The sequence below is a fragment of the Hevea brasiliensis genome, chromosome 13 (genome assembly GCF_030052815.1).
Source record: "Hevea brasiliensis isolate MT/VB/25A 57/8 chromosome 13, ASM3005281v1, whole genome shotgun sequence".
NCBI classification, from domain to species: domain Eukaryota; kingdom Viridiplantae; phylum Streptophyta; class Magnoliopsida; order Malpighiales; family Euphorbiaceae; genus Hevea; species Hevea brasiliensis.
Window position 1 is genome coordinate 78772478 of NC_079505.1, and position 13014 is coordinate 78785491.

A 13014-nucleotide genomic window follows, 5' to 3' on the forward strand; every position below is an offset into this window, starting at 1 on the left:
TATATATCTATGTAGTAAAACTTTAGGCACGATTTATGTTGCATTCATAACTGTTAAAGTGCCATGGATGTTGTTGTGGTAATTTGGAGCAGTATGCGTGCGTTAGCGTGCGTGTGATGTGGTGTGGATTATGGATAGGACGGGTAGACACGGCTTGAGATCTTCGCTGGGACCCGGTCCTTCGGGGTAGACACGGCTTGAGTTCTTCGCTGGGACCCCAATTTGGTTATTAAGTGGAAGTCCGAGCTGAGTTCTTCGCTGGCACAGGTTGGATTTAAGAGAGCTATATAGGGGATCAGCTCCCATATATATTATGATTGATATTACTGGGTGTGTGAGTGCTCCAAATTACCTTTTTGCTATTATGATGTGAATTTATTGCTGATGTTGCATTTCACGTTACAGGGTGCATTAGTTTTAGATAGTTATAGAGATTATGGTTAAAATTGATATTTTACTTTCTGAGTTGAACGCTCACTCCTATTCAATATTTTTTCAGGCCACAGGAGGATATTTTTGAGGTTAACCTGCTTTCTCCCTCGCAGGTTATTTATTCATGTTTATGTAATTCTATAAATTTCTAGAATTTCCGCATGTGTTAGAAATGTTTATTTGATTTGGGTCTGTAATATAAATTATTATTTTGGACCTGTAAACTTAATATTTCATGCATGTTTGATGGACTGGATGAGGGAGCTGAGCTCCCATATATTTTTATGATGATATGAGTATGTAGAGGGTGAGCTGAGCTCCCCAATTGATTATTTATTGTGTTTACAGGTCGGGTGAGTCAAAAACTCCCCGTTGAAAGGTCCATTTTATGGCTGGACTGTGTCTAGTTGATTTCTTGAAATTGGGCCCAAATGGGCCTTAGAGTTGGGTTAATGAATAGTTAGGCTTACTACGAGCCTCGGGGGCTTTAGGCTGGCCCAGGTCCTAGTGCTGGCCCAGGTCCTAGTGCCGGTCCGGCTCATAGGTTGGGTCGTGACAATTGTGGTATCAGAGCTTAGGCTCCAGATTCATACGGAAAAATTATCTAAGTGTTGGGAAGAGTCTACTAGGAGTCACATGCGGAAAAATAGGGTCTACATTCGTCTTACATTGTCATCTTTGCTTCTAGTTTCTGCTTCATATATTGTGTGTAAATATGAGTCTATAAAGCTGTGTAACCTGTTGTTTTGAATTTTGTGGGCTAATGCTGCTGAATTTCAAGAAAATGCGTAGAAGCAGGAGAGCTGCCACTACACCAGAACCAGATGTGCCTGACGAGGTGTCAGCACAGGATGAGGTGCCTGCCCCGAGGATGCGGGGTAGGAGGCCTAGAGCTGCTCAAGTAGAAGAGCAGCTGCCAACAGTTCAGGATCAGTCTTTCATGGCACAGGGTCCCATGGACCCCATGGCAGCTACTCTAGCTAGGTTGCAGAGAACCATCGACATGATGGCGCAATATATGGTCCACCCTCCACAGCAATAGCTGTCCACCGCACCAAGAGGGGAACCTTACAAACAGATAATTAATTTCAAGAAGTTGGTGCCTGGAACTTATGATGTGTCAGATGATGCATATCGATTTTTGGATTCCTGCAGACAGGCAGGAACAGAGTTGCAGTTGACTGATAAAAGACTTATAGAGTGTATGCAACATGTCATGGGGCCTATGCCTAGACAATGGATGAATGACTACATATTACCTCGGATGGAGGGTTTGTCGTGGACTCAGTTTGTGGAACTGTTCATCAATCGGTTTGTGCCGAAAAGCTTCAGAGATCGAAAGCAGTGGGCTTTGAGGCCTTAAGACAGAATGGCAGGTCTGTAGATGAATATGCTACAGAATTTCTGGAACTGAGCAGGTATGCCCCTACAGCAGTAGCTACAGAAACTATAAAGGTGAAGAGATTCCTAAAGGGGCTTGACAGGAGGTATGCAAACCTGGCCATGATGTCGGATCAGTCTTTTGATGTGGTGGTTGATCGAGCCAGACAGATTGAGATTAGCTATGCTGTGGATGACAGCGGAAGAGCAAAGAAAAACAGAGCAGAGGGTTCTTCAGGTGTTCCCCACATGGGTACTACGGATAGTGGTGGCCAAACTAATTACAGAGGAAGAAGCAGGAATAAGAGGAGTGGTTTTAGACACAAATCTCGAGGGTTCAGACCAGGGTACGGATCCAGCAGTGGTCACAGTTCAGGGTACAGCAGTTCTGGGTCTGGTTCAGGATCCTCCTTGGCACCTTGTGCACAGTGTGGAAGAGGACATTCAGGACCTTGTATGATGGGTTCAGGAGTATGTTTCAGGTGTGGCCAACCAGGTCACTTTGCTAGGGAATGCCCCGTGTTCAGCGAGCCACAGATGGGGTCACAGGTTTCTGTTGCAAATGTTCCTCGTCAGTTGTATCCGGGTGCTTCCAAAGATGGCGGCCTGGGGCCAACAGGGCCGAGGACAAGGGGGACATGGATTTGGAGGCAAATCAGGAGGTAGAAGTCAGTATCAGGGTTCTGCCACTCAGGGTAGGGGTCAAGCTCGGGTTTTCACCCTGACCCATCAAGATGCTCAGGCTTCAAATGCAGTTGTGGCAGGTATTCTTCTAGTCTGTTCCTATGAGGCTCGTGTTTTAATAGATCCGGGTGCTATGCACTCATTTGTCTCCCCTGTGTTTGCCATGAGATTGGGTAGAAACCCTATAACTTTAGAATGCCCTTTGTCGGTATCTACCTCACTTAGTGACAACATAGATGTAGATATGGTTTTTTCAGGTAGCCTAGTAGTAGTGGATGGAAAGATCCTCCCAGCAGACTTGGTTCCTCTACCAGTAATGGATTTCGATATAATCTTGGGGATGGATTGGTTGGCAACTCATTATGCCACTTTAGACTGCAGGAACAAAAAGGTGTATTTTCACATACCTGGTGTGGAAGAGTTTAGTTTTGATGGTGACAAGAGCGTGGCTCCATATAATTTGGTGTCAGCAATTAGTGCTAGAAAAATGTTGAGGCGTGGATGCCAAGGGTATTTGGCATTGGTGAGAGATACATCTGTAGAAGGTGTCAACATGGAAAATGTTCCGGTTGTCAGAGAATTCATGGATGTCTTCCCAGAGGAGCTTCCAGGGTTGCCACCAGAAAGGGGAATAGAGTTCTGCATTGATGTTATTCCGGGTACAAACCCCATATCAATGCCACCTTACAGGATGGCACCAGCAGAATTGAAAGAGTTAAAGGAGCAACTACAGGAGCTGTTGGACAAAGGTTTCATACGTCCGAGCACTTCACCCTGAGGTGCTCCTGTTCTATTTGTAAGAAAGAAAGATGGGTCATTGAGGTTGTGTATTGACTATAGACAGCTGAACAAGGTGACTGTAAAGAACAAGTATCCACTTCCTCGGATCGATGACCTGTTTGATCAGCTCCAAGGGGCTAGATTCTTTTCCAAGATAGACCTACGATCAGGCTACCATCAGTTGAGAATCAGGAATGAGGACGTGTCCAAAACGGCATTCAAGACAAGATATGGTCATTATGAGTTCTTGGTGATGTCTTTTGGACTCACTAATGCACCAGCAGCCTTCATGGACTTGATGAACAGGGTGTTCAAGCCATTTTTGGACCGTTTTGTCATCGTATTCATAGATGACATTTTGGTATACTCTCGAACCGAGGAAGAGCACGTGTGGCACTTGAGGATGGTGTTGCAGACTTTAAGGGAGCACCAGCTATATGCCAAAATTTCAAAATGTGATTTTTGGCTAGAAAGCATCTCCTTCTTGGGACACATGATTTCTAGTGAAGGTATTCAAGTGGATCCCAAGAAAATTGAAGCTGTAAATGATTGGCTTAGGCCTACAACAGTCACTGAGGTGCGAAGTTTTCTCGGTCTAGCTGGCTACTATAGGCGATTTGTGCAAGATTTTTCCAGGATAGTGGCTCCCCTAACTAAGTTAACTCAGAAGAATGTTCCATTCATTTGGACAGATGACTGTGAGAAGAGTTTTCAGTAGCTTAAGGAGTGTCTAACCATTGCCCCTGTGTTGACACTACCTATGAGTGATGAAGGATACACCGTGTACTGTGACGCCTCTAGAATTGGCCTAGGGTGTGTTTTGATGCAGAATGGAAAAGTAGTGGCTTATGCTTCAAGACAGCTGAAGAGGCATGAGCAGAACTACCTCACCCATGATTTGGAAATGGCGGCTATAGTCTTTGCACTAAAAATCTGGAGACACTACCTGTATGGTGAAGTGTGTGAGATATACACCGACCACAAGAGTTTGAAGTACATTTTCCAACAGAGGGATTTAAACTTGAGACAGAGAAGATGGATGGAGCTTCTGAAAGACTATGATTGCACCATCCAGTACCACCCTGGGAAGGCCAATGTAGTGGCAGATGCTTCGAGCAGAAAATCTTCTGGCAGTTTGGCGCACATTTCAGCAGAGAAGAGACTATTGATTCAAGAAGTACATGAGTTGATGGATCAAGGTTTAATCCTAGATCTTTCAGATGAGGAGGTATTATTGGCTCATTTTTCAGTGAGGCCAGACTTGAGAGACAGAGTTAGAGTTTTCCAGCACAGAGACCAACAATTGATGAAAATCATAGAAAGAATACAGCAGGGTGAAGGTGGTGAATTTGAATTTGCCAATGATGTGAAGTTTTAGAATTTTTAAAGCTTATTTGGGCAGTTTTTTTGCAAAAATGATCAATTATAAGGACTAAATTGAAATTTTACATATTGTGATAGATGACTGATTTGATAGGCCCAGGAGGGGCTGTGTGATGTGATTGAGTTGTAGATATATGAGTTGTGAATATAGAAGTGTGTTTTGAGCCCTTTTGCAGGTTGGGTAGGTCCTAGGTATAGGGGAGACTCTGCTGGATTTTCGGCACGACTTAGGACGTATTTGGTCTTTTCATGATTTGTATTGAGTCAATTGTGTTAAATAATTATAATGTAATTTTCAAGTGAGCCGGGACAGCCTTCTTCCTCCGCCCAGCCGCCACAGTGATCGTTGTCAAGTCTGTGAGTAAAATATTAATTTTAATTGTAATTTCGATATTATTATATGTTCCAGCATGCCCATGCATCACTTATATGTATATATCTATGTAGTTAAAGTTTAGGCATGATTTATGTTGCATTCATAACTGTTAAAGTGCCATGGATGTTGTTGTGGTAATTTGGAGCAGTGTGCGTGCGTTAGCGTGCGTGTGATGTGGTGTGGACTATAGATAGGAAGGGTAGACACGGCTTGAGATCTTCGCTGGGACCCGATCCTTCGGGGTAGACACGGCTTGAGTTCTTCGCTGAGACCCCGATTTGGTATTAAGTGGAAGTCCGAGCTGAGTTCTTCGCTGGCACAGGTTGGATTTAAGAGAGCTGTATAGGGGATCAGCTCCCATATATATTATGATTGATATTACTGGGTGTGTGAGTGCTTCAAATTACCTTTTTACTGTTATGATGTGAATTTGTTGCTGATGTTGCATTTCACGTTACAGGGTGCATTAGTTTTAGATAATTATAGAGATTATGGTTAAAATTGATATTTTACTCTCTGAGTCGAACGCTCACTCCTGTTCAATATTTTTCCAGGCCATAGGAGGATATTTTTGAGGTTAACCTGCTTTCTCCCTCGCAGGTTATTTATTTATGTTTGTGTAATTCTATAAATTTCTAGAATTTCCGCATGTGTTAGAAATGTTTATTTGATTTGGGTCTGTAATATAAATTGTTATTTTGGACCTGTAAACTTAATATTTCATGCATGTTTGACGGACTGGATGAGGGAGCTGAGCTCCCATATATTTTTATGATGATATGAGTATGTGGAGGGTGAGCTGAGCTCCATAATTGATTATTTATTGTGTTTACAGGTCGGGTGAGTCAAAAACTCCCCGTTGAAAGGTCCATTTTATGGCCGGACTCTGTCCGGTTAATTTCTTGAAATTGGGCCCAAATGGGCCTTAGAGTTGGGTTAATGAATAGTTAGGCTTACTACGGGCCTCGGGGGCTTTAGGCTGGCCCAGGTTCTAGTGCCGGTCCGGCCCATAGGTTGGGTCGTGACATTTACATTTAAATAACTGTGAAAATTAAAATAAATTAATAAATAAAATATATGGCAAAATTAAAGATATTTTTATGTGTGTTTTAAAATATAATAATAGATCTATTAAAATTGTAATTTATTGAAAATAAAAGGAATGAGGTTAGGTTGGATTTAGGAGATATAAGCTTATAAGAGTTAGTTGCAAATGAGTGTACATATAAGCTTATAAGAGTTGGCGGATTTAGTAAAATTATCATGATTTTATTGAGAGTGTGTTCCTTCCTTAAATTCTGTGTATGTGTATTAAAAAAATTATTCGTTTTTAGTATTTTTGTAATAAAAATGATAAATTTTAAAAAGAATAAATATATATATTTTTTTTAAGGTAAAAGAAGCAGGGGTGGAGGGAGGGGACTAGGGGGAGGACTCGGCCCAACCTTTTTAAATTTTTTAAAAATTTTCCTATATATATATTTAGAGAAAAAATTATTTTATTTTATCTAAAATAATTTTATTTTTAGCAATTGGCCTCTAGGAAATAATTATATTATTTTATTAAAATATAAGTAATGTAAAATATTAGAATTATTTATTTCTTATTATATATTCAAAAAATTTTTTAAAATACTAGCACCCTTAAAAAAATTCTAACTTAATTACACTCTGTTATGGTATTTTTGAATATATAATGTTCACACTTCAAAATATAAAGGAAATAATAAATATATATGAAATAAGTGTAATTAAATAATATATTGAATCAATTTTATATATAATGTTAGCTCTCTTAAAAATAATGTTTTGGCTCTACCCTGAAAAGAAGATCTATCGTTATGGTAAATAAAATTTTTCAATAATGAGAGAAAATAAGATGTAAAAAAAATATAAGAACAATAGATTGTGCTTCAGCCCGTGTAATCATGTAATAAGATTTCAACGTATTCTAGAAAACAGAGAGAAAAAAAAAAAAAAAAGGAAAAAACACTTGGAACCATACTTGTATAAAGAATTTAGTCATTGCATTGGGTACAACAAGTAGAGAAGTTTCCCTTTTCTTTTGAGAACATAAATTCTTTTTGGGGGTAAATCTTGGTACAAAAGAAAAGAAAACAACATGTGAAAAATGACAGATGCTTTAATCTTCTTGAACTCCTCAGTCACAGCTCTCTCCAGGATGGAATAGAGACAGTAACATAGACCTGATTAATCTTGACAATCAATGTGTCTCAGGCAAATGAGACAGGGAATTACATTTTATTAATATCACAACTGAATTCTCTTATCTGCATATAAATTTCTTGCAATATACAATATATTCTATTCAGTTAATATAATTACTTCTAATCTCAAGTGCTAATTCTTGACGCAACCAACATAAGGCTGCACAGGAGATCCTATCCACAACCCTCCATTGTGTTCTTCAACTTCACTGACTGACTCAAGTATCTTCCCACCATTTCCATCCAACACCTTCAATATATTCCCATCCTCACTGAACTTTATTCCTACAGGATCATTCATAAACCATCCACCATACGTTTCTTGCTTATTATCCAAGCTCTGAATCTTTCCTCTTCCACTATTTAATGCCACCCAAAATTCTCCATTTTTATTCCTCTTGATGTTATCAGGGACTCTTCCAAGTTCAGAAAACACTTCTCCTGGGGCTTGAATTTCAGTATTTACAAGCTTAAACTTCAGGATTTTCATTCTGCCTGATTCTGCAACTATAATAAAAGAATTGTCTTTGCTCAGAGCCACACCATTTGGAAACGCTAAGCCTTCGAAGAGTACTGTTACTTTCTTGCTATTTGGATCATACTTCAATAACCTTCCACTTTTGTCAGAGCTCATGATTGCCAAGATATATACCCTAAATGATCAAACCACGAGTTCATTATATAGCATCTTAAAGCTGATCACACTAAAATAAAATTGAATTAGCAACCAACTAAATAGGTTGGTGATTCATTAAAATCAATTGCTAATCGATTTAGCAACTTATTCAGTCGGTTATAATAAAATCGATTGCAAACAGTAACTGACAATCAAATTGGTTACTAAATTAAATAAAATTTAAAAAAATAAAATTTTTGATAAAAAGTTATCAATTGCTAATAGAAATCGATTTAGCAAATGAAATCGGCCGCTAATAGTAACTGAAACATAATCAATCGTAAAATATTTAATGTCTTTAATTTTGTACTTTTACAATCAGTTTATAAATCGATTACTATTTGTAACTAATTTATCAACCGAACAGTTAATTACTAATTTAAAAAATTATAAAAAAATTAAATTTCTAAATAACAAAAAAAGATTTCAAATAAATAAAATTTTGAAAAATTAATAAAATAATAAATTATTAATAAGAAATTAGTAAAAAATTAATATAAAAATATTATAAAAAATTACTAATAATAACTATTATCAAAAATATCAAAAAAATTAAATATAAAAATATATTTATAAGACATTTAAAAAAATTACCATATATATATTATGAAAAATTACTAAAATTAATATTACAAATAATTTACTAACAAAAAATATATTTGTATAAATATTTGTATTTAATGACAAAGAAAAATAAATTAAATAGAGAAGATGAGAAGGAAAAAGATGATGAAGAGGAAAAAATATGAGAAAAAAAAAAGAAGATGAATAAAATAAATAAGAAAAAATGATAAAAAAATACATAAGAAATAGAAGAAAATAGATGAAAAAAATGATGAAGAATAAAATATGCGAGAAAAGAAAAAGATGAAGAAGAAAATAAATAAGAAAAAAAATGATGAAGAAAATAGATGAAAATAAAAAAGATGATAAAAAAATATGTTAGAAAGGAAAAGATAATGAATGAAATAAATGAGCATGAAAAAGATGATAAAAAAATAAGAAAAAATAGAAGACAGAGAGGAAAAAAAAAAGAGTAGTGGAAAAAGAAAATGAGCAATGGTTTACATAAGCAAATTAGTAATTAATTTTAGCAATTATTAATTTCTTTTAAAAATTGGGTAGAAATTTTTTGGAAGAAAATTTTTGCAATTGATTCACAATTCGTTGCTAATAGCAATTGATTTTAATATATTGCAAAAATTGGTTGCTGTTAGTAACCTATTCGCAAATCTGTTGCAAATCAAAATAAAAAAAATGAGTAAAATTTTTTTGGGGAAAAAATTGGTTGTTGATAACAACTGATTTCACTCAATTGCTGTTAGTAATTGGTTCACAAATGCAAATAAAAAAAAATTGAACTGAAATTTTTAGGGGATAAAATCAATTGCAAATAAAAATTTTTAAAAAAAAATTAAATGAAATTTTTTTCGAGAAAAATTTAGTAATTGATATGCAATTAATTACAAAAATCGATTGCTATTAAAACCTAACAAAGAATTAATTGCAATTAACTTTTGAATCAATTAAAATAATTCTTTAATTTTGCTAACAGCAATAGATTTTAAAATTGATTACTATTAGCAGTAGATTTTAGCAATCAATTTCAAAATTGATTTCCAATTGTATATTTAAGGATTTTCTAATATCGATTTAATAACTAATTATAAATCGATTGTTAATAGCAATCGATTGTTCAATTTATAAAAATTAATTATTTTACTAAGAACTCAAAATCATAAATTAATAATAAAATGAGTTATTAATAATAATTAATTTTAATCGGTTATAAAAATTAATTATAAAACTGATTGTTTTTTTGCGACGTAAAAATTTGAAGGAACTGAACTGACCTTCTCTGGAAGTAAATGCTACTGTCAGTGAAATAAACCACTCCTGTTTTGGGATCAATGTCTAAAGCATTGGTGAATCTGAAGGGGACTCCTTCAGCTGAAGCAGCAAGTAGTGTTGGAACACCTCCTTTTGGTCCTACCACTAGAAGTCCATAGTAGGCATCTGCAATGTAGAGATCACAAGTTGTAGGATTGAATTTGAGGCCTAGTGGTCTTCCACAAATGGTTTCCTTGTTAGGGTCTGTTGAGCCATCACATGCTTTCCTTTCCCTAGTTCATCAAATCATATAAAATTTTATCAACTTAGAAGAATAATGGAGAAACATTTTGTAGCATAAAACATTTTGTAACATTTCACCAAAACATTATCTTGTCTCAACATAATATATCAGTTGTTAGTGTTTGACATATTAACTATTATGAGTCTTCACTTATAAATTTAAACTTTTAAATTGATTTTTTTATATGACCTTCTCATTAAAAATTGCAGAATTTGTATTATAATCATCCATATTTATTAATTAAAAAAGTAAACATATTTTTATTTATATGTATATATATTTTAAATTATTGAATATTTATACTAGTGAGTTAGAGATATAGGTTTCTTTTGGAATAAATTATTTACAATAAAAGAATTCAATTAAATTTTCGCATAATTATACTTGATTGTATTTCTTTTAAATCGAAAATTTTTTTAAATTAAAAAAAATTGAATTCTTTCATTATGAGGGAAATTCTTGTCTAAATTCGGCATAAATATGTGAGACTCATATATTTAATAACTGAATCTTATTATCTTGAGTTTATGATAAATTGAATCTAGGTAAGAAAAATATTAAAACTGAATAATTGTAAAATTTTAGTTTCCAAATAAGGGGATAAAAGTTTTATCAATAGAAAATAATAATAATAATAATAATAAAATTTTAGTTTTAAATTAATTGGAATGAATTATATGAATTCTTTTTATTAATAAGAAACTGATATATATATATATATATATATATATATATATATATATATATATATATATATATATATATGCTCAAAGGAAAATCCAAAAATATTTATGATATTTATATTTTTGGTAACAATTTAATTATTTTGTGTGAAATTGCCTATATAGAGGGTATTTGATTTAATTACTTACTTTTGACTTTTGACTTAAGATATATATTTTTTAACTTATAAGTTAATTTAAAAATAAGTAGTTAATTATTTGGTAAAATTATTTAAAATTAATATTTAAACAATTTAAGTGTTTGGTCCAAATGACCAAAAAAGATATATCATTAAAGTCTTGTTCGGCAATAATTTTTAAGGTAGCGTTTAATATTTTGATCAGAGTCAAAATATTAACTCTCTTATTTGTATTGTTTGATGACATAGTATTTATATTATTATTTAGAGATTGAAGGAATAATTCATGAAAACCTGCTAGCTTTTAAAGGTTGATGAAGCATTTTGACTATAGTCAATAACATTTTATCATTAATTTTACATTTAACAGCTAATCTAATAACTATTTTTAACGAATATTTCTGCTTTAATATCTTACTTTTGCTTTAACAGTTAACTATTAAATAATTAATATATAACAATTAACACCAAGTAAAACACAGCTAACAGCTATTAAAACGGCTAGTGGTAGGATTGTTACGATGGGAATAATATCGATATTTTTAAAAATTATTAAGATAATATAATTTTTTAAAATGATTTTTGATTTATTTTAAATAATTTTTTTTTAACTTATAAGTCAAAATAAACATTAGTCTACTTATAACATTCTATTATAAGAAGGTTTGGCTCAATAAAACGAAACAGCCTTTTTAATCTTTAATACTATTGAACTCACTATCTCCTTCGAGTCAAAACTTGGCCGCCCTAGAGGCTTCATGTGTCAACTATGATAAGTGAACAATTGCCTCACTATTTAAGGAGGCAATTTTACTCAGAAATAAGAATCTCATAACAAAATAAAGAAAAATTAAGAGGAAAATCTAATAGACAGATAAATGAATGCCTATAAATACCCCCACTGACATTAATTTACTCTGGGCCCTGCAAAATAAAAATTGATCAGAGAAGCATTCAAGGAGATATACAGTATCATCATGACATCTAAAATTACCCAGAACCATATCCTTCCATTTATACTTGGTCCAACTCCTCTCTATTCTTAGAATGAATTTATCTAGAGTTACGACTATGTTCTCCCATGCAAGATCCTTGCTGATATATCGTGGATTATGAAATTTTTATATATCATATATATATTTTTTTAATTCTTTTGTTGTATTATTATTACGTTCTCTCATTTGCCGTGAATCCGTCTGCAAGTGAAGTAACACTAGATCATGTAATGCAGGTAGAAACAAGGAAGTAAAGGATGAAGTAAGAAAATAAGTTGTGTTCAGGTTAATTATTTTATGTAATATATATGCAAGGTCTTGCCTGGTAGATGAGGAAACAGCAAACTCTACCCAACCCTGGTCTGGTCCTTGCCATTTGAGGATTCTACCATCAGATACACCAACATATGGCCCTTTGCCATTGCAATCAAAGGCAATGCTTTCTGGGCCAATGACTCCTGGAAGATCAAGTTGAGAGTAGCTCTTGAGCTCATCTTCAGAAAGCATTTTATCAGACCGGATACCCTCTGCAGAAATAAAGAAGAAGAAGAAGAAGAAAAAGAAGAAAAAGAAGAAACAAGAGAAGAATGTGGGAGCAAAAAGAGTATAATCCATGGTGGAGAGAGAAACCAGCAAAGATGATCTCTAATCTCTATGACTATTATTCAGAGACAAAAGATATTGCAGTATCTACTATCATTTATAACCAACGAAGTCTTTGTATTGGTTATATCAGGCCAATAAATATTTAGGTGTATACATATATGCTGATTCTTTTCAACAAAACAGCTAGCTACCTAGCTAAATGCATATCTCTGCAAGATAATTTGAGGCCAGCAAGAATGCATTAGAAACTGCTTTCATGAAATGTTAAAAATGGCCCACAAGGAGATGCTTAAATATAACTCTAATTATAACTCTAATTATTAGTAGGATACTCTTGATTTTTCATCTTTATTTATGGTTAGATTTGTCTCCATATTTATAACTACTTCCCATTTGAAAAGAAGAACATGTAGCAACCTAACATTTTCATCAAATTATTTAACTGCAAATTAAACTTGATTTCATCTCTCAATAATCA

The 13014-nt window shown here is 34.0% G+C and overlaps 1 protein-coding gene across 1 annotated transcript; it reads right to left on the minus strand.

Annotated features, from left to right (window-relative positions):
• Positions 1 to 7160: 7160 nt before the first annotated feature.
• LOC110660710 (protein STRICTOSIDINE SYNTHASE-LIKE 10) lies at positions 7161 to 12809 on the minus strand. The gene is made up of 3 exons (XM_058132337.1): positions 12253 to 12809; positions 9793 to 10062; positions 7161 to 7916 (listed from the first exon to the last, which is right to left on the minus strand). The coding sequence occupies exons 1-3, from the start codon at positions 12543 to 12545 to the stop codon at positions 7397 to 7399; spliced, it is 1083 nt and encodes a 360-aa protein (XP_057988320.1). The 5' UTR covers positions 12546 to 12809; the 3' UTR covers positions 7161 to 7396.
• Positions 12810 to 13014: the final 205 nt, after the last annotated feature.

Coding starts and splice junctions, on each gene's coding strand:
- LOC110660710 (XM_058132337.1), bottom strand. CDS start 12,545: ATGGATTATACTCTTTTTGCTCCCACATTCTTCTCTTGTTTCTTCTTT. Junction 10,063..12,252: donor GCTGTTTCCTCATCTACCAG/GCAAGACCTTGC, acceptor TTGATGAACTAG/GGAAAGGAAAGCATGTGATG. Junction 7,917..9,792: donor AGCATTTACTTCCAGAGAAG/GTCAGTTCAGTT, acceptor TTGATCATTTAG/GGTATATATCTTGGCAATCA.